This window comes from Pituophis catenifer, unplaced genomic scaffold (genome assembly GCF_029215685.1).
Source record: "Pituophis catenifer annectens isolate HBS135680 unplaced genomic scaffold, rPitCat1.0.hap2 SCAF_3, whole genome shotgun sequence".
Taxonomy (NCBI): domain Eukaryota; kingdom Metazoa; phylum Chordata; class Lepidosauria; order Squamata; family Colubridae; genus Pituophis; species Pituophis catenifer.
The window spans coordinates 37474824-37501336 of NW_027256883.1; the positions used below are offsets into that span (position 1 = coordinate 37474824).

Below are 26513 nucleotides of genomic sequence, written 5' to 3' on the forward strand. Positions count from 1 at the left end.
GACAGTTTGAAGTAACAGTTACCTGTATCTATACATAACAGCAACCAGAAATCGAGTAGTTGAACTTTTACCCAGAATGAAAATGTAATTTTATTGCTAGAAACCTGCTGGTTTTTGTGTGGGTAACTTTATCTTTTAGAATTCTTTTTCATAGGAAACATGCTTGACTTCATTTTCTGACTATTATATGTGGTCCTTGAAGACTAGAATCTATATAAATAAAAATGTAAATGTCCGTTTGTACATAACCGCACATCTCCGAAAGTTCTTCACCGATTGGTTTCAAATTTTGACACAACGTTGCATTCAACTACAGGTGTGTTTTTATATATCTATATTATATACATGTCACACCTGTGACAGGTAAAAACATGAAAAACATTGGAAAACATTGAAAGACATTGACAAACATTGAAAAACAGCGCCACCTGCTGAACGTAAAACCAACATGGCAGCCTCCCAGCCCTGATTACGTGCAACAGATTTCTGCTCCTTATATTTAGACTCTCCATATTCCTTCCAAGAAACTGTGCATTTGGAAGGCAGAGACGCCCGAAGGCCATATCCTGCCACCAGGCTCAGCAGGTAGGCAGCTGGCTCCCCGCCGGGAAGCCCTCGCAGCCAGAGCGTCTAGGGCTGGGTGGGACCCGCCCGAACTTGGCTCTGACCTCCCCCTCTCCCAGCCGCCCTGCGAACTAGCCTTGCCCGCCACTGCTGCCCATCCCCCTCGCCAGCCGCTCTCGGGGCTCCCACCAAAGAACACCTGGCAACGAGGCTGCCTGGGTCCGCTGAGCGGGAACCCTCTATTCCTCGCCTGGCCCAAATCGCACCTGGCCCGGTGCTACCACGGGCCCTGAGGTCAGAAAGATCATCCGCTAACCGGCGCTATGCGAATCCGGTCGGTGAGTGGGAAATGGAGGCAACTGGAGCCTCGGGGTTGCCTTTGACCAGCGCCGTCTTTGATTCCCAGGTGGGCGCTCTGGCAGTTCATGGAGCCTACACGAAAATTTTGGCCTCTGGCAGAAAAGGGGCTCCGGGGAGGCTTTGGGGGCAGAAACGGGCAGGAGGGAGAATGGCCAGCCCTCCTTCGTTTCACCTGGAAGAGGGGGGATTTAATCATTCACCTGCCCTTGGCAGGTGGGGGAGGAGAACTGCGCAGCAGGGATCCAGTGGGGTGTGCGTGGCTCCTGGCTTTGCCACTTTCTTCCTTCGGGCAGGAAGCTCCAAACCAGCCGCACCCCCTCCCTCCATCCCTTCCCTTCCCTGCTATGCGTCTCCCCGTCGAGCCCCCAGAGAACATCTGTGTAGGGAGGACAGAGGGGGCCCCCGAGTTTCTGCTGTGGTGCAGAGAGCTGCGAAGGCCTGGCCTGAAAAGGTAAGGGTGATGGCGGGGGATGCAGAAGAGGCCGGGCCAGAGACAGAGATAAACAGAGAGAGAGGGAGAGAGAGACATAGAGAAATACAGAGAGACGGGGGGGAGAGAGAGACACATACAGAGATACAGAGAGAGAGGGTGGGAGAGAGACAGAGAGATACAGAGAGAGGGGGAGAGAGAGACACATAGAGACATACAGAGGGGGAGAAGAGAGAGAGACATAGATACAGAGTGGGGGAGAGAGAGACAGAGCGATACAGAGAGAGGGGGAGAGAGACAGAGAGAGGGGGAGAGAGAGACACATAGAGAGATACAGAGTGGGGAGAGAGACATAGAGAGATACAGACGGGGGAGAGAGAAAGACATAGAGAGATACAAAGAGACAGGGGGAGACAGAGAGGGAGGATTTTGTGGTTCCCATTGTTTTTTAGCAACCGATTCTCTGCCTTAATCACCAGCTGGGTAGGTGTGGCTCAGGGGCTGTCATGTGACTGATGAAAGTGAGTGATGTCGAGTTGGCCACGCCCACCAAATGTTCGTGGAGAGTTTGGAACTTCAGCCTCGCTCTTTTAGCCCAGCAGAAGCACCAGACTGGGCCACAGCAATGCGTGGCCAGGTACAGCTAGTGTTTGAATATTTTAAGGAATAGGCCAATACTTGCAAACTTTAAAGAATGTTAAATTAGTTTCATCAGATTTAAGATTGGTACATCAAAATGTTCTATTTGAATTTATTGGATGCCCCAAAGAATGTATTTAAAAAGAGATTTTATCTGTTAGCACTGGAAAAAATGTGATGAGGTATTAAATCATGATTTAGTGCTGTGAGTTATTGGTATCTTTTTGGAACAATATTTTAATACACGGTATTTAAGTAGATTTAAGGGGAAATCTTTCAGTAGTAAAGATACTAATGTCACATTGACTTATATTCTAAAATGTGGGACACTTCACTGTTGTTTAAAAACTTTGGTCATATCTGGCGTGAGAAATTGGAAAAGCATTAATTTTCTGGACATCAAGGACTAGATTCAAGATATGTAATTTATCCATTTTTGAAAAGGCTATTTTTTTCCACTAATTAAAACAATGCAGTATGTTCTCTGTGACATACATTTCATAATATCTAGAAGAACAGAAGGTTTATTATTTAAAATGATCATTGTTTGATATTTAATATATAGGTGACATGCCGAGATGGCTTATATTTTTTCTTTCAGGATTTGTATTGTTTATTAATTATATTTTTCTCTTATTGTTCTTCGTTTGCATTGGAATGAAATATTGCATGCATTGTTTTAGCTAATTTTATTTTATGCTATTATTTTATGTCTATCTATGAATCAACCTGTAGGTTTTTTGCCCTTAGATACATGCATGTACACACACATACACAGTGTGTGTGTGTGTGTGTGTGTGTGTGTGTGTGTGTGTGTGTGTTTGTTTGTGCATATATGTGTGTGTACAAAATGTTTCTGTACTTGTCTGTCTATTGGAAATGGAAGTATAGATGCAAACATGCCTTGCATTAATCTTACACCATTTATTGAAGGCTTTGCTGGTCAATAATCGAAGTAAAATGACTGATTGTTTTTATGAAAGGTTCTAGGCAGACTTTCTATGGCTATAATTTTAGCTAAGTCTTCTGTTAATAGAACAATGAACAATTATTGAGCAAGATCTACATAAGTGGGTAGCAACTACTAATAACCTTATGAAACTAAACAATGAAACTCAAACTTACCTTACCACAGGAGTAAACAGACTGTGCAGACGACAATATAATCTTACACCCTGTTAAGTATATGAACAATATTCAATCTAAATTACTCAATATCAAGTAAAGTCCATATATATTTATACAGGTTACTATCTCAAATAATGGCAATTTATTGCCTTAATTTAAATTGCTTTATAAAATAAGAGAGGAAAAAATTCCTTCAAAAGCATATTTGAAATCCAGGAAAATTCCAATAGCTACTTCTTCAAAAATAAATATTGATTCATTTGTTCTTTTAGTATACCAGCAACATTTTCAACTGTGCCCTCTTATCCACTGACACCTAAACCAAACACAAATATGAAAAAAATGATAGCTTTGTCTAATGAATTAAAGAATACTTGTCAGTACTTCTTACTGAGAGTTGCTTCTACTGTTTAATTATCAGATGTTCAAAGTGTAGGCTTGAAAGCAGTTATGACTTCTGTTCACAATACTATGATAAAGTAGGATTTATAGCTTATTTAGTTACAATGCTCTAGTGTTCGTACATTACTCATCCCTTCACAAGAACAGATACATAAATCGGACATTTTTTTAACGGTTTATTATACCAGGATCATAAACCAAGATTTAAAACAGGGTTTGTTAGCTTGTTTGTCTACTACAAAGCATTATCACAAAACATCACACTAAAGCAGTGTTTGTTGATCTCAGCAATTTTAAGATGCAGGGGCTTCAATTCCCATAATTCCTCAGCCATCATTAAGGTTGAAAAGCACTATTAAGGTATTCCTCCCCAATTTATTTACTGGGATTAAATAAGGCAAAAGAATGACTGGAAGGATGCATGTATCTCATGCACACAGTGAGCTAATTTTTAATGAATTACTGGCCTGCCTCTAGTCTTTAAGCAAATGAATATAGCATGTTATTCATTGAAAGAATACAAACATTAAACTGTAAAATAAGAGAACATAGATAACATTGCTAAATTCAATCAAATTATACTCACTTATTACATTATGTTAGGATTATTTATTTATTTTTATTTATTTTATTGAATTTCTATACCGCCCTACTCCTGAAGGACTCAGGGCGGTGCACAGCCATGAAATAAAACACATAGATATACAAAATTTAAAATCGAATAAAATGAATTAAATAAATTTGGCTGAATTAATCCCATAATTTAAAATACCCATATTTTAAAATACAGTAAAAATTTAAAATTTACACTTAAAAGGGAGAAGATTTAGGCGAGGCCAGCTTGATGAAATAGCAGCATCTTCAGCTCGCGGCAGAAGGTGCGCAGGTCCGGAATCCTCCGTATCTCTGGGGGGAGCTCATTCCAGATCGTCGGTGCCCCCACAGAGAAGGCTCTCCCCCTAGGGGCTGACAGCCGACATTGTTTGGCCGACGGCACCTGGAGGAGCCCCTCTCTGTGGGAGCGTACTGGTCGGTGGGAGGCTATTGATGGTAGTAGGCGGTCCCGTAAGTAATCAGGTCATAAGCCATGGAGCGCTTTAAAGGTGGTAACCAGAACCTTGAAGCGCACCCGGAAGACCACCGGGAGCCAGTGCAGCTCGCGCAGGAGAGGTGTTACATGGGAGCTCCACGTTGCTCCCATAACCACCCGCGCGGCCGCACTCTGCGCCAGTTGGAGCCTCCGGGTGCACCTCAAGGGGAGCCCCATGTAGAGAGCATTACAATAGTCCAGACGAGAGGTGACGAGGGCATGAGTGACTGTGCGTAACGAGTCCCGATCTAGAAAGGGACGTAACTGGCGAATCAGGCGGACCTGATGAAAAATCCTCCCGGTCACGGCCGTCAAGTGCTCTTCTAAAGACAGCCGTGAATCCAGGAGGATGCCCAAGTTACGAACCCTTTCCCTTTCCATGGGGGCCAATGATTTGCCCCCAGTAGCCAGCGATGGCGCCAGCTGACTATATCGGGATGTCGGAAACCACAGCCATTCGGTCTTGGATGGGTTGAGCCTGAGCCCGTTTCTCCCCATCCAGATCCATACGGCCTCCAGGCACTGGGACATCACTTCAAGGGCATCGTTGGGGTGGTCCAGGGTGGAGATGTACAGCTGAGTGTCGTCAGCGTACAGATGGTACTTCACCCCGAAACCACGGATGATCTCGCCCAGCGGCTTTACATAAATGTTGAACAAAAGGGGCGAGAGAACCGATCCCTTTGGCACCCCGCATATAAGGGGCCTCGGGGTCGATCTCTGCCCCCCTGTCAACACAGACTGCGACCGGTCAGAGAGAAAGGAGAACCACCGTAAAACGGTGCCTCCCACCCCCAACCCTTCCAGCCGGTGCAGCATGATACCATGGTCGATGGTATTAAAAGCCGCTGAGAGGTCTAACAGGACCAGGACAGAGGAACAACCCCTGTCCCGAGCCCTCCAGAGATCATCAACCAATGCGACCAATGCCGTTTCCGTGCTGTACCCAGGCCTGAAGCCCGACTGGAACGGATCTAGATACGACGCTTCATCCAGGTACTGGGGAAGCTGTCGCGCAACCACACTCTCAACAACCTTCGCAACGAAGCAAAGGTTGGAGACTGGACGATAATTAGCCAATACTGCCGGGTCCAGGGAAGGCTTCTTGAGGAGGGGCCTTACCACCTCCTCTTTCAGGACGGCGGGGAAGACACCCTCACCCAACAAAGCATTTATAATCCCCTGGAGCCAGCCTCGCGTCACCTCCCGGGAAGCCAGCACTAACCAGGAGGGGCACGGGTCCAACAAACATGTGGTCGCGTTCAATCTACCCAGAATCCTGTCCACGTCATCTGGGGTCACAGGATCAAACTCATCCCAGATAACAGTCTCAAGACCTGCCTCCGTCACCCTCGCTGGATCTATCCCGTCAGAGTCCAGACCTGCCTGAATCTGAGTGATTTTGTCATACAGATACTGAACAAAATCCTCGGCTCTTCCCTCCAAGGGGTCCTCCCGCGCTTCCTGGTGGAGCAGGGAGCGGGTCACCCTAAACAGGGCGGCCGGGCGATTATCTGATGACGCAATAAGAGCAGTAAAATGAGTACATTTTGCTGCTTTTATCGCCACTAGGTAACTCCTAATATGAGATCTTACCAATGTTCGGTCAGATTCAGAAAGACTAGCTCTCCAACAGCTCTCTAGGCGTCTTTTCCGGCACTTCATCTCCCTCAGCTCCTCGGTAAACCAAGGAGCCAGGCGAGATCGGCGCCGGGTCAGAGGCCGCAAAGGCACGACTCGGTCCAGGGCTCCAGCAGCCGCCCTATCCCAGGAGGCCACTAGGTCCCCAGACGAGGCGTGAGCCAGAACCTCCGGGATTGGCCCAAGCTCCATCTGGAACCTATCAGGTTCCATCAGGCGCCTGGGGTGGTACCATCTTGAATATTATTGAATATTATTGAATTATTGAATTATTATTGAATATTATTGAATATTATTGAAGGATTGAATATTATGTAACACAACACTGTAATTTGTCTTTCATTTCAACAGCTCAACATAATTTTATCTCCTTATTTTTGCACATCAGGAAAACAGGAAATTTAACTTATATTAAATTTATAACACCAATTTTATAATGCCATATTTTTAGTTTTTAATCAGAATGTATTTTTAATTAGTATAACTATTTAGTATAATGTTTGTACCTTTGAGATTACATCTTGCATTTCATTTCTTGGATAATATGTGCCATCATCATAACGGAATCTATAGAGCATGTGTTCAGGTTTAAACTGATGTTTGTCTGTAACTAACGCAAACATAAAAATATGTCAATGTAAAGAAAATACATGAAAAGAGCTAGAAGTTTCCTAAAATTGGCTGTAATGGATTTGCCCTTTTTCACAATGGGATTAATAGGGTTTCATTAGACTTCATCATATGCTTTTATTTTATTGTTTGCCCTGAATCTGATTAGCAAGAATTTTATGTTGCAAAGAATGCTATACATCACGGGTATCAAACTCGCGACATCACGTTGTCGTCACGTGACATATTGCAACTTTTCCCCCTTCACTAAACCAGGAGTGGACGTGGCCAGCGAATGATGCATCCGGCCCGCAGGCCGTGAGTTTGAGACGTCTTCTATACATCATAGCCTTTGTCAAAGACTCAAATGTCCCATTATTCCCAGCTATCTTTGCATTGGGAAAATTACAATTGTTAAAGATTTAAAATAGTAAACGCATAACTTATGAACCCAAAGCTTTCCTGCAACTACCACATTTATTCCAAAAGTGGTTGCCAAATTTGAATCTTAATATGAATCTTTAATCCCTCTCTCTCATTCTTTAGTAGCCACTGCCAACTGCCTGAACTGAAAATAAATCTTTTTCTCAAGAACAAATCTCACAATGTCCTCATTATCAAGCTTTATTAAAAATAATGTGGGAGTGTTACAAGTATTCCAGCAAGTGAACAATTCTCCCCTTAGTACTAAAATATATTTGTGTATGTCAGGTCAGGAATTTGAGTCTTTTCTCACAATTTATTGGTATAATAATGAGGATGTATATTTTTTTCTCAGATGCAGCTTTGGGATATTTAAGTAACAGCTATTTGAATCCTTATCAGTTCACAATAGGTCTTTTTAAATAAACAAATAAAACTTCAGCATTAGCTTTTGGACTCCAGTTGTCTTTTACTGACTTTTCTTTCTTATAGTTCCACTGACTGCTGGAGGTTCCATTCTGAAAAGTTTTAAAACGTAAACACAACTTAGTATTTAATGAAGGCCTGTCTCTTAACATCTCTTAATATCCCTACCAGAATATGTTTGGAAGAAGCAATGAAAATCAAGGATTTTTTTGGAAAAAATGCCCAGCAATGTTTTTAAGCTGCTAACAGTAGGGTGCAATTTAATGGCTACATAAATATAACACTATATCCCATGTCATGTTACACAATCTCTCTTTCACAGATACCCTCAAACACATAATTAAAATTTTAAAACAACCCAATGCCTGTATAAGGACACACAGCTCTTTTAAGATTTTCTTAAATCTGATAAACAATTAAACTGATAAAAAGAAGGTTTTCAAACAAACTAATTATGCAATAGCAGAAAACAAAACAAGATACAGAAACATCAAGAAAAAAATATTAAATGCAGCATCTGGATATTTTAAACAATTGAGCTACAAAACGGGAAGAAGCAAGTTGTATATTGATCATATTTAGTCTGAACCACCAATTAGTCTTGTTACCAACAATTAATGATCTTAAGTTATTTGAAAATCAAACAAAAATGCTAAAAGTCAGATTCATTGATATTTATGATTGAAAAGTTATAAATTTATAACTTTTGCATCCTTGAATCACTTTGTCGTATAGTTTGACTAACAGAACAAAAATATTAAAGATTTAATTAAGATATGTTAACTTCTGTTTTCTTCAGATGCATATCCTTGTCTGCACTTGGAAAGTAGCCTGGTTTATACTTAAGATGGAAGAACTTCAAGGAATCCCAAAGCTGTTTGCTAGGCATAAAGCAAAAAAACTCAACCAAACAAACAAGAGGAAGACAATTGCAAGTGATTATTGTCTTGCTGCCAAAAAAACCCAGCATGACTTTGAACTCAATAAGAGTTGACTTGAAGAAGGCTTTAATTCTTACTTTCTTCAACTGTTCTGATATGAAAAGCATATATTTGAGTTATTTATTATTAGATAAAGAGTAGAGTCATTTAAAATTAAAAAAAGAAGTGAATTAAAAACACCCACAAGCTTCACAGTGGTTTTGAGTTAACCAATTATTGCAAGTCAATAAAAATAATATTGAATGAATAATATCAATAAAATCTTTATGCTGTTAATGATACTTAAAGTAGAAATAGCAAATCCAGGAAATAATACAGTTCTAATGTAAATCTAATTGTCTCTCACATGCACAGTGATTTTCTGCTTCTGAACAAAAACAGATGGGCCATTCAATTTTATTTTAAGAATTCAGTTCCTGTGGAAACACAGCTGGGTCTACATAATAAGTAAATAAGTAAGTTCCTTTATTTTGGTCAATAACCAGTATAAAATAATAAGACAAAACACAAAAACAGTAAAGTATGGGACAAGCTATAAAAGAGAAAAGAGAAAATATCAGATCCATGTAAACTCTTAAATATCATTTGGATTCAACATGGATATAATATATACCAGGCTAAAACTGAAAACTAAAAGCTAGAATAGTTCCAAAGATAGTGATGATGTTGTCTAGTTGGTAATGAAATGTTCATCAGAAAACAGTCAAACTCAGACCATCAAGGACCTCACTCTTCCAAAGACTTATTCTGTTACTTTTGGCTACAACAAATGTTATTCTCATAAACCATTAAGTACTCTGTATACCTACTGACAAGTAAAAAGTTAAATGTTTGCAAATCATTGTTAGAAAAGGCAACTTATTTACCATGGTGGATAATGCCGTTCTCTAACAAAGCCTGACCAAGATGAACACCTTCTTCAGGTCTGTGAATCTCTCCAATTTCCAATAACCAAGATACAAACTCACTAATTAAGAAAAAAGCAGATAGACAAAAATTATTTTAAAACATCAAAGTTAAATGTAGTAAAAAAGTAAAATTCCTAAAAAAGCAACAGAATACATTTTCCTCATTAATGGTGTAATCCAATCCACGTCTATTCATGAATAAACTGTTCTGAGTACAATGATTCTGAGAGAATCATTTAGATTAAAATCTAAATTTGTGGTTTTAGAATTCATAATTTTTTGTTTCTTTAACAGCTATAATGGAGTAAGGGTCAATAAAATGTTGGTGGCCAGAGCTGCATTTAATATTATTGGAAGAACTGAAGGTTGTATTAGATGAAGTAATAAATCAAAGGTAATGGCACTGGGGCAAGTATTCTATTCCCTCAGCACCCCTTTTTTTCTGAGGTGCATCGGGGGAAATTTGTTTTTTAATTATGATAAGTCGTTTTACAGTTCACATTATAATTTTCATATGTGCCCTGTCTCAAAAGGTAAGGGAACAACTGTGTAAACTTCAGTAAGAAGGTATTAAGAATTAAGTGAGAGTTTATGGTTATGTAAACTTGATGAAGTCTGATCAGACTTCATTAATGTCCATAGGTACAAACTATTGCCAGAACTTAAAGCTTGTTTTGCATTGATAGTTTGGTGAGGCAAATGTCTGGAAGAATCTGACATTCCTTGAAGCAATATTTAATTAATTTCATTATACGATATTTTTATTAATTAAACAAAACAGCACTTATCTTCAGTAAGATACCTGAGACTATCTCCATAAAAAAGGTGAAAAATAGGTTGTGCATTATGTGTGTGTGTATGGTGTGTGTGTATATATATATATATATATATATAAATATATATATATATATATATATGTGTGTGTGTGTGTGTGTGTGTGTGTGTGTGTGTGTGTTTTCTGAGGTTTTTGCGGGTGTTTGTATGTAGGTCTTTGGTTATTCGGGTTTTCTCCCGCGTAAAATTGGAGGTTTCTTGGCAACGTTTCGACGAAGTCTCATTCGTCATCTTCAGGCTGGTGTCTTCGGCTTCGTGCTTCTAGGAGCAATGTGTGTGATCGCAGCTGTTTCTTCCTTTTAACTGCCAGTGGGGGTGTGAACTGATTGGGTGGGAGCTTGGCTGTGTTCTGATTGGATGGAGGTGTGTTCTGACTGATTGGCCAAACCGCCAACCAATATTTTATCTTCTTTTAATACCATATGTAAAATACTACCTTATGTTTTATAAAATGACTTTATATTTGACAAGGCCAAATTTATGCTACTCTGTCTTGTTGATCCATTTAAAAAATGGCTGTAACACATAACACATTCTATTTAATATTCTAAACTATAGGACAGAACTCTATTCACATGAAAGACAGAGAAGCAATTCACCAATTACTTTTTGCATATGTAAAATAACATTTATCGTTTCAACACTGCATTTTTAAAGCTTGGGGGACAGGTAGACAGACAGATTCCATTGTATTTATTTATATCATCATTTCAAAAACATTTGTATACTTGTATAATATCTGCTGGCTTCTTTTCAGGAATATTGTATAGAATAGTCAATACCCAGACTGAGTTAAGCAATTCATTAGTTAGCGTCTGAGTGAGAATATGTGGACTAAAGCAGAAATCCTAAACAGTCTGACCATTTTATTTATCTAATTTGATAAATAATAATTAAAATAATGAGACAAATTTTTAAACTCAAATATTAAACACATGCCTTCCAAGGAAACATTTTGGAAAAGTGGTTAATTTTCTCTTTCGGTCTTTGATCAAATTCCCTTGTTGGCACATCATTTTGTAAAGTTTTTCTCCTTGTTCAGAGATCATCACCCATGTATCTTGTTCCATACCAAGTTTTAACCCTGAAAAACAAATCACAATATAATAATTTTGAAATGTTTCCAAATAATATATTACTATCTATCTATTGTGGGGTGTGGGGGGTGTCCTTCAGTTTTCAATCTTAGTAACATTAAATGTAAAATAATTTGTGATTTACTTTAAAGACTTTTAAAATTAGAATAGTAAACATTTCCAAGAGCAGCTGGACAAGTTCAAACAAATCATTCCAGACATGATTTTCTATAAACAAATACACACACACAGAGAGAGAGAGAGAGATACACAGAGTACTGAAAGATTCAGGTTAAAATTTCTAGTATAGTGTATTCAGTGTTAAAATAATTTCAAGAAACAAGTCTAGGAAAGCTCCTTTTCAAATACACAATAAATGTAAAGATCCCCATTCACAAGGACTTTTATCAGAAAATCATTTCAAAAGCTGAATGGACTAGCCAAATAATTGTCAGGGAAACTAGGGAGCCAATAGTGTCAGATTAACAAACTGGATTATGAAGACAAAGCCTAAACACTAGCATAATACATCCATATAGTACACACACACACACACACACAAACACACACACACACAATCACCTCCTAGTAGCTCATACTAGGCTGAACCTTCCTGAATAAGGTTGGGTTCAATTTACAGTTTTCTAGAAAGCACTGGTTTAGTGCATATTATGGTAAACTATAAGGTTTGTTTGGTTTTGGTTTAGCAAATTACATCAGCATTGCAGTTATTAGGCAAATGAGATCAGTCATGCAGTCATGTGAGGGGTGGCCCAATGTTTTACAACAGCCATAAATGCTTTACAGACCATCCATTTCGAGGCTATTGTGACTGCAGAGGCAGAGAACAGAATATTTTATGTACTATTTTTAAGCATTAAAAATCTTTTTAAGTTTTTATATGTAGCATTTTTTCAAATGTACTCCATCTTTATATTCACGAAATATACAAAGCAGCTAACAGATTGAGCATTAAAATGCAATTAAACATGAATAGAATTGCAAAAATAATTCAGTAATATTCCATTGTGATAGAATACACACAATGCTCAAAATCTATGAAGAAAGAAAGCTAATAATATCTTTTAAGATCATAATCTCACTATTTCAGAAAGTAGCCAGCTAAATTTCCTTTTCACTTACACTTATGTAAAGTTTTTCAATTGCTTTATATTCATGAACACGAATAGAATTATAAAATAAACCAAAGCTCCTTTTTATTCAGGGTGAATGGAATGTTGTTTAAAACTACTTTTAGTGAAGGCATTTGAATTCTGCAAACTGTTTTATCTATGAATCATTTGTTATTCCATACGTAATTAAGTCAGTGCATCCTGATTTGTAAAATATATGTTTACACAGATGTTTTGGAGATGGGATGACTGAGCTACATACATAGATTATCGAAAGAGAATCCCTATATAAATGTTTCAGAAGCTTTCATTTTGAGAACTAATGTGATGAATAACCTGATTCTTGCTCTTATTTTGGTTCCCTCATTGTTGGCTATAATTTTCTACAGTGCCTGAAAACCTACTTTGCTTATCAAATTAAAACAATGTAAAAATCTTCGTGTGGGATCAAAATTACATTCTCCCACCCCAGCTTCAATGCTCTGGATTATTCTGGTACTCTCACCAATTATTGTTCCTTGCTGAATAATGTTACTACAAAATTTGATTCATCTGCACAAACTTTGATTCATCTTTAAAACTCCACAATTATATGTTAGAGAGGAGTAGGAGATGGAAATAGAGAAAGAATGAATTTCAAGTAAGAATTCTTTTTACAAAACTTTGCCAGTTTATATCAACATTAACTGCCCAAAGATGAAGAGTCTGAGGGTTGTTGGTTTTTTGCTTGCAAGTAATGTATAGAAAGAGTAAGTAGTTCCAAGACTAATATAGATATACTTGCTTTGTAAACATTAAGCAATAACCTGTATAGGATTTTTTAAAAATTATTTGGGGGAGAGAACAAAATATGTGTCACAAAAGCCAATGTGTGACTCCTACCGGCATACGATTTATTGAGCTTTTCAACCCCCGATAGGCCAACCATGGATAAATCCAAGAAAAGAAATTTTCAGAAGAAAACAGAACGTTTAATTCAACTACATATGCTAGTTTTGTGGCCGCTCAAGAAATAGTCAGGCACGGGAAGGTTTTTGTGGCTCCCGGTGTTTTCTTTTCTGTGGGAAACGAGACCAAATGGCTCTTTGAGTGTTTAAGGTTGCAGACCCCTGATCTAACTCAACCAGAGAGAAGTCATTGGCTTCATCATTAGTAGAGACACACACATCATATCCCTAGATGTCTAACTCCACTTCTTTTCTATCCTTCTCATCAGAGGAATATCCAGCAGGATCATAACACTTAAGGATCTTATTCACTTACTAGATCTTGCTGGGAAAAGTAGTTGGTGTTGCCAGGAGGTATAGGAACAGAGGTTCCAAGCTATTGCTGTTCTACATCCTTCAGATGAGAAATGTAAGGAAAAGGAATTAACAGAATAACAGAGCTGAAAGGTCTTTTGAGGTCTTCTAGTCCAACTGCCTGCTCAAGCAATTGACCCTATACCATTTTAGACTGTCCAGTCTCTTCTTAAAAGCCTCCACTGATGGAGCACCCACAACTTCTGAAGGCAAGCTATTCCACTGACTAATTGTTTTCACTGTCAGGAAATTTCTCTTGACACTCCAGGTGTGAGAGTGTATAGAAATAAAATTCATGTTCTCACCTTTTCTTCTTTCCCTTTCTTTTAGGATAGCTTCAAGCCATTCATGCTTTTCTTCAGATGTTTTGGCCATACACACAAACCATTTATTCTTTGCTGTGTTGTGTATCTTCCAACCATTGAGAACAATGTGGCCACTGCTGTGATAATCAGCTGAAAAATGATCACAGATCACAGATCAGGAAAATCTGAGATGTACTTCCCATCCAATGGCTACTAAATGCTCTGAACTGTACAAAATGGCTTCTGAACTAAGCATTACAATGTGCTCTTACTTAAAGCAAAACTTCCCCAGATAAATGCTGGCATCTGTGTGCTTCCTTCTATGTTTTATGAAAATTTTGAAATGGTTTAAGAATCGGGAGGAAGTTATAATTCATTTAATTTTTGACTGCCCACTCAAAATTATGAATCCTGCCTAGCCAAACCAAATCAAATTTCTTTCTGTTATCTAAACAGCAATGCTAGGCTTAGGAAAATCCATGCATTTACCAAAAGATTAAAATAAAACAAACAAAAACAAAACATGTCCTAAATAACATTGGAACAGAAATGAGTGTTTCTATTAAAAAATAGAGTCATTCATGCCTTGGACACCTCACAATCTGCCTTCTGCAATGTGTTCTACATGGTGCTGCAATACAAGATGCTGCTTGTTTATAGTATCTGCCAAATCAATTGGATCGGGCAGGTTAGATGAATCCTTGGAATACGCTGCTTCATTACAGTTTCACACAATTAGGACCTAATAAAAATCAGGGGCCATTGTTTATAAATAGGAACATAATTTTCCTATTTGTATAACCTTTGGTCTTCCACTTATGCCAAATTTATTTACATAAAATAACTGCATAAATTATTGAAATTGTTACAGATAGTCCTCGTTTAACAACCACTCATTCAGCAACCATTCAAAGTTATCATAGCACTGAACAGCACTGAAAAAGGAGACTTAAGACTTGTAGTTGAGACTGTCATAATGTCTCTGTTGCTTGGCAACCTGATTTAACTTACAACAGTCTCAGCATCCCAGTATCATGTGATTGCCATTGGGTTACCTTTAATGCCTTCAACAAGCAAAGTCAATGGGGAAGCCAGCAGGAGGTCGCAAATAGCGATGATGTGATGTTGCACTTCACAGCTCTGCAGCATTTGCTGAACCATGGCAACTGGAACTGGTGCAATCTTTGTTGTACATTGGTGCAGTCATGTGACATCACACTTTACAACCGCATCACTTAGTGACAGAGTTGCTAGTCTCAATTACCATCTTTAAGCGAGGATTACTTGTATTATTATATGAGACAGCATCCAATAGATAACAATAGTTAAGAAAGTGATGTATATTCATATACCTGTGCCATCATCAACATTCTCAACTTCCATCAACTCTGTATTTATTCTGCCTCGGAAAAGGTATCGATGACTTTCTGAAGATGCTTTGCTGTTTTTCAGTCGTCTAATTAAAGAAAAGTATTGTACAAATATTAAAAGTACTAGCTGCACTTCAGGTCACTTCAGGTTGTTTATTAGTATTAGCAATTATTTATACACCAAAAAATGAGTACTATCCAGACCTCATTTTATTTAACGCTGTTGCAGATAATTTTATAATTTAGTAATAATTATAAATAAATCAATATCATTTTAATAAGAAATTTTGGTTGCAATGCAAAAAAAGCATGCTTTGTAGCCTTAAACTTTTATTCTAAAATAATTGTTGTTTTGCATTCGATGAAACCTTGTACTTCTAGAATTGTCATTATCTGAGTATTATAGTAGTTAAAATATTCTAATATATTTTTAAACATTTAAATTCAGATAATTTATATATGTTCAGTCTTAAAAACATAAATCAATAATTGTGTCTCACCTATGCTTTCTTTTGCAATAGACCAAAAGATTGTCAAAAAGAAAGAACACTCGTTCTTGTATATTTCCTGCTGAGATTTTCAACAAAACACCACACATCAGCATTTCTGTGCAAGTGTCAGTGATGTTAGACCCCTAGCAAAGAAACATGAAAATAACAGTTATGTGGACCCAAAATTTAACAGACAAACCGAAGAAATACTCAGTTCTCTACAAACATAATGCATTTAGCTAAAACATCAAAGTGGATTTAGTATTTAGAAAGCTATCTTAATCACGAATTCTTATTCACTTTATCTACCTATCTTGATTTAAAAATGAGATGGACCAGTTGCTTTCGTGGTGTGGAGACAATAACTTGGTCCTTAACACCAATAAGACCAAGGAGCTCGGACTATAGAAGGAATAGATCAGACATCCAGCCCTTGCTTATCAATGGAGACCGAGTGAAGCAAGTGGCCAGTTTTAAGTTTTTGGGTGTTATCTTAAAAGAGGACCTGACCTGGGGTACTCACATTGCAGCACTGATCATAAGGGCCCAGCAGAATTATACTACCTGAGACTTCTTAGGAAACAACAACTGAATGGAAAACTGATGATGTCCTTCTACCGCTGCACCATAGAGAGTTAATTACTGCATCTGTGTATGGTTTGCCAATTGCACAGTAGCAGATAGGATAGCACTCCAGAAGGTTAATGTCATTACCCAAAGGATCGCTGGTTGCCGTATCCCTTCTTTGGAAGAGCTTTATAGCTCCCGCTGCCTTAAGTAAGTTCAGAACATTCTTAAAGATCCATCTCGTCCTGGGCACTCTTTTTTTGAACTTTTACCATCTGCCAGACAGTACAAGATAATAAAAACAAGGACAACTAGGCTGAAAAAGAGCTTCTATCCCAGTAACTATATTGAATTCTACTGTATCGTGCAATACTAATGCAATATCGGGTTTTCAATTCAATTGTATAGAATGTGAAGGATGTATGTTTGTGTTTTATTTTTATAGTTATAATGTACACTGAAGATACCATTTAATTTCATTGTACGAGGTGCAAAGACAATAAAGTAAACTAAACTAAACTAAAAACTGGTTTATTATGCAAACTAATGTTGCATTATCTGGAAATACCGTCTTAATAAAAAGATCCTTTTAAAACCAGAAAACTAAATTTTTCAGAGGATCCCTTTAAACTCCTCTCATAAAGAAATTTTAAATCACTTATTCCCAATCAGAGAGAACAAAGAAATGAATTCAATGTCACTGGAGGAAGAAGAGTTTTCCTTGTTACCATTAGGGTAACAGGTACCTTTTCATTCCAATTGCTCCTGATATTTTTATATACCAATAGGAATTTTTGTACCCAAAGCATGTGTTCAATCGCTGCCCTACCAAAAAATCTGGAAACTGTCTTAAGATGGGTTTTAGCTTTGTTCTTGGAGACATCGTTTGAAGAGATGGTTTCAAAGAACTGTGTATGCTTTGGAACTGAAACCATAATAATTTGGATATAGGAAAATGTTGACTGCACATCTAAATAATTTGATTAAATAAACATTCTCGAAATCGCTGAAACTTGCTTTAAAATAAAAAGGGTTAAGCAAAATATTCACTGTATGTGCTTAGATCAGAATGAAGAAATAGGTTCATTCTGAAGAAAGTAGAATTTTGCTGATTTAAGGATTATGACATTCTAAAAATAATGACTAACATTTTTCATTGATGTAATTGCAAATATATTTTTAATAGGCTCTCTAGAGAAAAGGTTTGCTGCAGGCAGTATGTTTCTTAGTGCTTTCTTGGAGGCTTATTTAAACATGTTAGCTATTTCATACTGCTTTGTTGCAGCACAAAATACTGTAGTATCATATACGACTTATAGGATGCTATGAATGAAATCATTAGCATAACTAATCAAATTTGGCTTTTCTGTACTCATATCACTGCATACATACTTATTCACATTATATCTAATGTGATATAATGCCTATCACCTAATAGTTTATCTTTATATCCCAGCTGCCAAATAATGGTTTAGTGATTCTGCCAAATCAAAATTAGAGAAATAATTTCATCCTGATTCTGCCCAAGTTCCTTGTGTTAATATAACAAGTATCAATTTGCTTTGCTATTTGAGATCCCTTAAGTAGAAATGCAATTAAGTATGGTTTATCATTAACTTATGAAGCATAAGCAATCAATAAAATGCCTGCAAGGATAAAAGTAAGAGCATCATGTGTTATTATTTATAGAAAAAAGATTCAGTCTTCCGTACAATTTTTCTCATTTAAGTGTTCTGGCCCTCAGTCCTCTTAGAAATGTATCAGTTATATGCAGGGGTGAAATGTAAAATTTGTTACTACCGGTTCTGTGGGCATGGCTTGGTGGTGGTGGGGGGTAATATGACTGGGTGGGCATGGCCAACTTTTTTTTTTTTTTAACTTTTCAAAGCATTTTTTCTAATGCTTTGAAAAGCCTCTGCCGATCAGGCAACTCAGCTGGGATCATCAGAGACTTTTCAAAGCATTTTTTTTACCCCCTCTTCGGCCAAGAGGTTGCAGAAAAAAATGCTTTGAAAAGCCTCTGACAATTCCAGCTGAGCCGCGCAATCATCAGAGGCTTTTTTTTTTTTACTTTTAAAAGCATTTTTTCATTGGAAGAGGTTGTAGAAAAAATGCTTTTAAAAGTTAAAAAAAAAAGCCTCTGATGATCGTGCGACTCAGCTGGGCATGGTGGACGGGGGGGTGCAGGCATTTTTGCTACCGGTTCTCCGAACCACCCGCTGCCATTGCCAAGTTAAGGGGGGGTTGTGGAGTTCCTCAGAGGAGCACCACCCTCTCCCCACTCCTCTTTAACATCTGCTTAGAACCATGGGTGAAATCATCCGCTGGCATGAAGAAAGCTATCAGCTTGCATTAATTCAAAATATCCTATTTTTTTCTGTCATGAAGTCAAAACAAAAAAGCAAGTTATTTTAACAATTATGATTCTACAATAAAAATACCCACTCAATACAACTGCATTTGGAGAGTGTACCATTAAAGAAGAAAAAAATAAATTTTAAAATGTATTTTTCAAGTTGTCTGCTTTTCTACAATTGTCTAATTATAATCATTAACCAAGCTCAATTTATGACACTTTTGCATTGGAATTCAAGTCATGCTTTGATCTTCCATCAGATGCTAAAAATAGCTTTTTCCTAAATAAGCAACACGCTAAACATTTTCTTCTGACAGAAAATCTCTAACAAGTATATTTTTCTGTTCTTAAGCCTTATAGCAAACCAGATGTTCTGTTAATTAAAGCTGCTGTTTTAGTATAGAAAGGTTTATTAAAGAAATGCCTCATAAATGTGGTAGATTTTTTTAAATGAGATCATTATCTCTCATTAGAAGAATGTTGACTCTTAAACATTTAGCAACTAAATTGTAACTAAAATATACTTTGCTTAAGAAGGTATTTATGAAGGTGTAATGTAACAGGCCTTCACTAGTAATTCATAATTATCTGGTAATAAGTTTTCAGTATAGAACAGTATTATCATATATATTTATCTAGCTATCTGTAATAATGATTGACTTTAACTAGTACCAGCTATTTGGAGTCACAATGGACATTCCAGAAACCTCATTACAAGTAATCCTCATTTAGCGACCACCTTCTACAAGTGTTTGCAGTTATGACGATGCTGCAAAAAGTAATTTTTTGGCCATTCCTTGCATTTATGACTTCTGCAGGTCTGTAAAGTAAAGGAAGGCTGAAGTAAGATCATAAGCACAGTTGTCATTTTACTTAGCAACCATTTAATTAATTGCCAATTCCAATTCCTAAACAATTATATTATATTTTAAAAAGAAAAATTTAAGATGCCAAGGATTGAACCAGGAACTTTGATATGCAAAGCAATTCTTTAGCTTCTAAGCTATTGACCCATTATCTTATGAAAACTCTGATGATGTACTGAATGTTGTTCCACACAAAACCTATTCTAAGCTACTGATATCATTATCAGTGGTCAATATGTCATTTTATTTCCATCTATTTGATTAATTGGGAAATCTGCATTCAAAATGATGTGACAGATCATAGTCTTATAATGATATTTTAACTATTTATCACTAATATACAGTATTAAATTGATTACATGTTTTTATTGCCTACTGGTTTTGTTTCTAATTGTTGTGTACTCAATATAGAATAATAAGTGAAATGAGAAAAAAGGAGGAGAAAACAGCACATGAATTGTATTCATTTTGGTGGAAAACAGAGTAACTGTTCATTCATTCACAGACCCAGCTAAAGAGAAGCCAAGCTGATGGTGACTGAGTTCATATATCATACAAAGGCATAGTTTGCTGAAGTGCAATTTCATTATAAAATCAGTATTGACTGGGTTTGGGTTAATACTAAGCTAAAATCTAATAAACATTGTTTAGCAGCATATGAGAAAAAGCTCTATAGTTTCATTCTCTGGCCAATACAGATTATTTCTTTTCTGCTTTCATTAAACTTCTATTTGATCAGGTACTGTGATTCGCTTCATCTATTATACTCTTCTGCTGAATCTTCTTTTATATTCTCATCCAAAAATATTCAGACCTATTTTGTATCTTCTTTGAAGTAATTTCTTCTAGATCAGTTATTTTTATCTCCAGTCTTTTGAATTTACTTCATACTTCTGTCATAGTACAGAAACCAATGCAATGATTACATCAGGAACTTACTTACCATAAAGTTTTTTGCTTTTCTTCTTGGAAAGTCATGTGCTTCCATTTTAGCCATTTTTTTAAAACTTTGCACCATTCTTGTTTCTACTACCACAGTGAAAACTGTGAAAACTGAACTGAAAAAAGGTTCCCCCCAAAAACCTAATTCAAAAATTCCTAACTAATATAAGGATTTTTAGGAATCATGTCCTATAAGCAATCATTTTGAGAAGAGGCAAGAAAGAAACAATTTTTCCTCAATATATGCTTCTCTATTCTGAAAGGAAATTATTTGAAAAGGAAATTCACATTATTTAAAATTCCTGCCCTCCGCTCAATAGAAAATATAGTTTGTAAGGGAAACCTGTGGCTGTCATTTTTCCATTTTCCACTTGCTCAGTCTTGAAATTTCTACCAATAGAGGAGAATATTTCTAGTTCAGCATTCTGGCACTCTGCAACAGTTGAAGTTTCTGAATTCTCTTCAAAGGCAGGCCCATATAATTGTAATAGTCCAAAGATGAGATAAAAAGGGACTGCTGATCCAGGAAAGGCCGCAACTGGCATACACCTCAATCTTTCATTCCTATCAACACTGATTGGGACCGGCCTTGGAGAAAAGAGCCGAACCAGCACAAAATTGTGCTTCCCAGTCCAGACCTCATAGAATACCATTGTTGATGGTATCAAAGGCTGCTGAGAGCTCAAGGGGAACAAGGATGGTTGCACTACTCTTATTCTGCTCTCACCAGAGATCATCACAAGTGTGATTGAGGCTGTAACTGGACTGAAGCCTGACTGAAAGGGGTCCATATAATCCAGTTCATTCAGGAGTCTCTGAAGTTGCCAAGCAATCACTTTTCTACTACCTTCTCTAAAAAGGGAAGAGAAACTGGATAAAAATTGTTCAGACTGGTGATGGTTTTTTGAGGAGGCAAACTAGTTACTCCTTAAAAGGCCCTCCAAAAATCCCCTCCAGCAGTAAAGAATTGATCGCCACCTGAGCCCACCTGCTAGTCAACCTAGCAAGAGGGACAAAGATCTACTTGGCAGGTAGTTGCACTGACAGGACTGAGGACCTGTCCACTTCCTCAAGTCCAGCAGGATCAAATGTTTCCTTTTGAGCTTTTTCATTGTCTCTTTTGAATGATGTGTAAAGGTTGTTTATATGTAGATTTAATCATACTTTCAACTAAATAACTGTGAATGTATAAACCAAGCTAAGTCCAAAAATGCTAGGAAATTTCTGGAGCTTGGCACCAAAAACTCTTCATTTGAAATTTCTGTTATTAATAAACCAGATGTGGATTGATCAGGTGTCACAAAGATAACAATCTACTAAATAAAACAAAGAACAATTATGTATTCTAATTGTGTATGATAATGTCCTGTGCAGAATATAAGAATAATTGTACAGAGTTCTTGTTTCTTCCACATTTGCTAATATAATACATTTACCTCCCATCCTTCAATGTGAGACTGCCATTCCTCTAAAACCTCTAATTTTTCCATCTGTCTCTTGGCTTCATTTATGTTGGAACAAACAGCTTTCATTGTTTGGAGAGCTTCCATTAAGATAGAATAGTCTCTGTGCTTTTTGGGAGTACGCTTTAACAATTCCTATTTTTAAAAAAGAATAATAAAATCAATTCTTATACTCTTCTCAAAATGGAAGTCAATTATTAAAATTTCACTTTCATGATAAAACTATAAAACCATGCCTATTCATTTGGAAATAAATTCTGTTAAATTTATATCCTTTTTTCCCCAAAATAAGACATCCCCTGATAATAACGTTCTGCGGTGGTTCTCTTCCTATCTCTCCGACCGGTCGCAATCTGTGTTGACAGGGGGGCAGCGGTCGACCCCAAGGCGCCTTGTTTGTGGGGTGCCGCAAGGGTCGGTCCTCTCGCCCCTCCTGTTCAACATTTATGTGAAGCCGCTGGGTGAGATCATCCATGGTTTTGGGGTGGAGTTCCATCAGTATGCTGATGATACTCAGCTGTACATCTCCACCCCAGACCATCCCAATGATGCCTTGGAAGTGATGTCCCAGTGCCTGGAGGCCGTGCGGGTCTGGATGGGGAGAAACAGGCTTCGACTCAACCCTTCCAAGACCGAGTGGCTGTGGCTGCCGGCGTCCCGGTATAGCCAGCTGACGCCATCGCTGGTTATTGGGGGCGAATCATTAGCCCCCACGGAGAGGGCCCGCAACTTGGGTGTCCTCCTGGATGTGCGGCTGTCTTTAGAAGGGCATATGACAGCCGTGGCCAGGGGGGCTTTTTGTCAGGTTCACCTGATACGCCAGTTGCGCCCCTTTCTGGACCGGGACTCCCTACGCACGGTCACTCAAGCACTCGTCACTTCTCGTCTGGACTATTGTAACGCTCTCTACATGGGGCTCCCCTTGGGGTGCACCCGGAGGCTCCAACTGGTGCAGAATGCGGCTGCGCGGGGGATTATGGGAGCGACGGGGCGCTCCCATGTGACTCCTCTCCTGCGCAAGCTGCATTGGCTTCCGGTGGACTTCCGGGTGCGCTTCAAGGTGTTGGTGATCACCTTTAAAGCGCTCCATGGCTTAGGGCCAGGGTACTTACGGGATCGCCTTCTGCCACCAATAGCCTCCCACTGGCCAGTTCGCTCCCACAGAGAGGGCCTCCTCAGGGTGCCGTCGGCCAGACAATGCCGGCTGACGACCCCCAGGAGGAGAGCCTTCTCTGTGGTGGCACCTACCCTATGGAACAATCTACCCCCAGAGATACGAGTGATCTCCGACCTCCGGATTTTTCGTCGGGCCCTAAAAACTTATTTTTTTCAGCTAGCCAGTCTGTCCTGATTTTAGGGTTAGTTTTAAAAATTTTAATATTTATTTTAATTGACAAGTTTTAAATTATGGGCCAAATTTATAAATTATTTTAACTTTATTTTTAACTGTGATGTTTGTATAGATGTTTTTTATCTGGCTGTTCACCGCCCTGAGTCCGAAAGGAGAAGGGCGGTATAGAAATTCGAATAAATAAATAAATAAATAAATAAATAAATAAATAAATAAATAAATAAATAAATAAGTCTAATCGGGCTTTTGAGCGCATGGCAATAAGGCCAAGCGCTTATTTCAGGGTTCAAAAACATATAAGACAGGGTCTTATTTTCAGGGAAACATGGGTAGGCACTTTAAGATAGTGATATCAAACAAATCATGAGTTAGCATTAGCAATATTATCCATTTTCATTAAATGCATAGTTTCCAATTCCAGTCTTTAAGATGCTGGATCATATTTGAATCCTGTTTCATTTGGATTCATATTTTCACTATTTTTATAACAGCTATAATCAAATACCAAAATATTCAGTTCTAATATTTTATATCATCAGAAGCCATGCAATGAGGAGGGGCATTTATGCCTACATACGATTTATGTTATTACTGCATCTGCAAATAGTCAACCAGGAACTTTATTCAAAATTATTCAGTTGTAAAAATGGAGGAGATCTGAAGCGGACTACTATATAGAAGTACAATGACTCCAGAAATGGTCCATCCATACTTGCGGACAGAATTCCATTTTTCCATTCTATTCCATTTCATAGTTCTGGACAGGATTCCATTTATAAACACTTCTCAGAGTTACTTGTTTAGTGAAATGGATGAAATGGACAGCTATATAAATTAGTCAAACAAACAAATACATTGTACTTCCCCATATGGAACTGCCTCTTTTCCTAGACTCACAGCTCCTACTTTAGCAGCAGATGTAGTTAGTGACAAAGAAAACCTTTGTATATTACTTCTTGTGCATCACCGTGACTCATTCTAGACCTGGAAGCATTATACAGCAACACTCATCTCCATGTCACCTCACAATTGGATAATTGTAGGCACTATTATACATGAAAGGAGTTAAGTAGAAGTGTGGTTCCCTTAAACAAGTCCCAAAACAGTGTCCAGCTATTTTTCTAGTCGAAAAAAGAAAACTTATAGGCACAAAGAAGTTTCTTCCTAGCAATGGCCAAGTTCTTTCCCCCAAAAATCTCTGTCCAGGTATCTTTATTTCATAGGAAGGATCTCAATAGTGTTGGCATACTAGGTTCCATCATTTGTTTCTCTGCATAATGGGTATGATTATACCCTTCAGAAAACAATAATCTCATTTGTTTGTGCAAACAGATTTTAATTTCCAAATGACAAACAAAATTCAGAAAATAAAACAATTTCCACGTAAAATATAATATATTCAGAAGAAGAACATATTTTCACACTTCTTCAAACAAAAATATATACCTTCAAAAGAAGAGGATACTTGCATATTCTCTGGATTGGTGTTACCAAGTAACCTTCTAAAGGTACTTCTGTACTCTTTCGTCCTCCTAACAGCATGCAGTTCTAAGAAAGGAATTAAATCATATGTATTTGTCTGTTTTAGCTATATACATCACTTAAAAATAATTTGTGAAGCAAAAATATAATTGAGATTTGGTAGGTTTTTGCCTGGCATACTTCCTGAGTATCTTTCACAGACACAGATAAAATGAAATAGAGCAGACCTTACATAGTACTGGGGGAAATATAATTTATACTTGATAATATGATGTAACCAGTATTTGTTTATAATAAAACAGTGAAATTTTAATTAACTGCAGAGCAAAACTTTGTATCATTTTATATATATATGTATGTATGTATGTATGTATGTATGTATGTATGTATGGTATGTATGTATGTATATATATATATATTATGGTAAAGTTCTGACTTAATCATCCTTTGCTTTTAAAGCCAAAGGTAAACTGCTGTTCAGCACTGATACAAAGTCAAAATTATCAACTCAAATTCAGAACAATGGACAATGCATCTCTTAGCACATAATGAATTTATAGGATTCACAATTATAGGATCAGGTAATTATATGCCATTTTATTGGTTTAAGCCAGGGTGTCAAACTCAAGGCCCGGGGGCCAGATCCGGCCCAGGGCGTGCTTAGAACCAGCCTGTAGAGCCACCCTGGAAAGAGAGAAGAATCGGCCCGTGGTGTCTCTGCCAGTGAAAAGGGCTCCCAATCTCCATTTTCGGCTGGGATAGCCTCCTGCAAACCTCTGCCAGTGAAAACAGAGCTCTGTTTTCATTGGCAGAGGGTTGCAGGAGGCCGTCTCAGCCGAAAATGGAGATTGGGAGCCCATTTTCACTGGCAGAGCACTCGGGCCACCATAGGCATCCCTGACACAAGCAATGTCAAGCTGGTGATGCCCACCCTGGCCATGCCCACTCTGGCCCCCTGAGGTCAAACACAACCCTGATGCGGCCCTCAATGAAATTGAATTTGACACCCCTGGTCTAAGCCATTTTATTCATAGCTATTAGCCACATTGGCAATATGTAACATCCTCATTAAGCTTTAGTGCAATACCTGTTGTGGGGTAGAAATAGGAAAAGAATGTACTGAGCAGAGGACAAAGTTGCACTACCTGAAAACAACACTTCATTTCTGTTCACCATGCTAACTAGGATTAATTTAAAAGTTAATAACATTTGAGTAGCTGTAAATTCTCGGAAGCAGGGTGATGAATAGAGTGGGCACTTATTCTTATCCAGCAGAACTCTCTTTATTTATTTAGCTTTCAAAAGCTTACATATTACTTGGAAATGTATGTGTGCACACACACACACACACATCTGCACACCTTTGAATCATTGCTGACTCCTGGAAACTGCCTGGATTAGTATCTGAAATTTTC

General features: G+C 37.9%; 1 protein-coding gene across 2 annotated transcripts in view; it reads right to left on the minus strand.

Annotated features, from left to right (window-relative positions):
* Window positions 1–26513, minus strand: part of PREX2 (phosphatidylinositol-3,4,5-trisphosphate dependent Rac exchange factor 2) — a 102030-nt gene that overhangs the window by 52903 nt on the left and 22614 nt on the right. For both annotated transcript variants that reach the window (XM_070942232.1, XM_070942233.1), the window contains exons 5-13: window positions 25063–25164; window positions 22239–22400; window positions 16081–16214; window positions 15563–15666; window positions 14211–14360; window positions 11335–11479; window positions 9520–9620; window positions 6761–6864; window positions 3119–3168 (exon numbers count right to left, since the gene is read on the minus strand). In XM_070942232.1, the coding sequence (XP_070798333.1) occupies window positions 3119–3168; window positions 6761–6864; window positions 9520–9620; window positions 11335–11479; window positions 14211–14360; window positions 15563–15666; window positions 16081–16214; window positions 22239–22400; window positions 25063–25164 (1052 nt within the window). The remainder of the gene's footprint in view (window positions 1–3118; window positions 3169–6760; window positions 6865–9519; window positions 9621–11334; window positions 11480–14210; window positions 14361–15562; window positions 15667–16080; window positions 16215–22238; window positions 22401–25062; window positions 25165–26513) is intronic.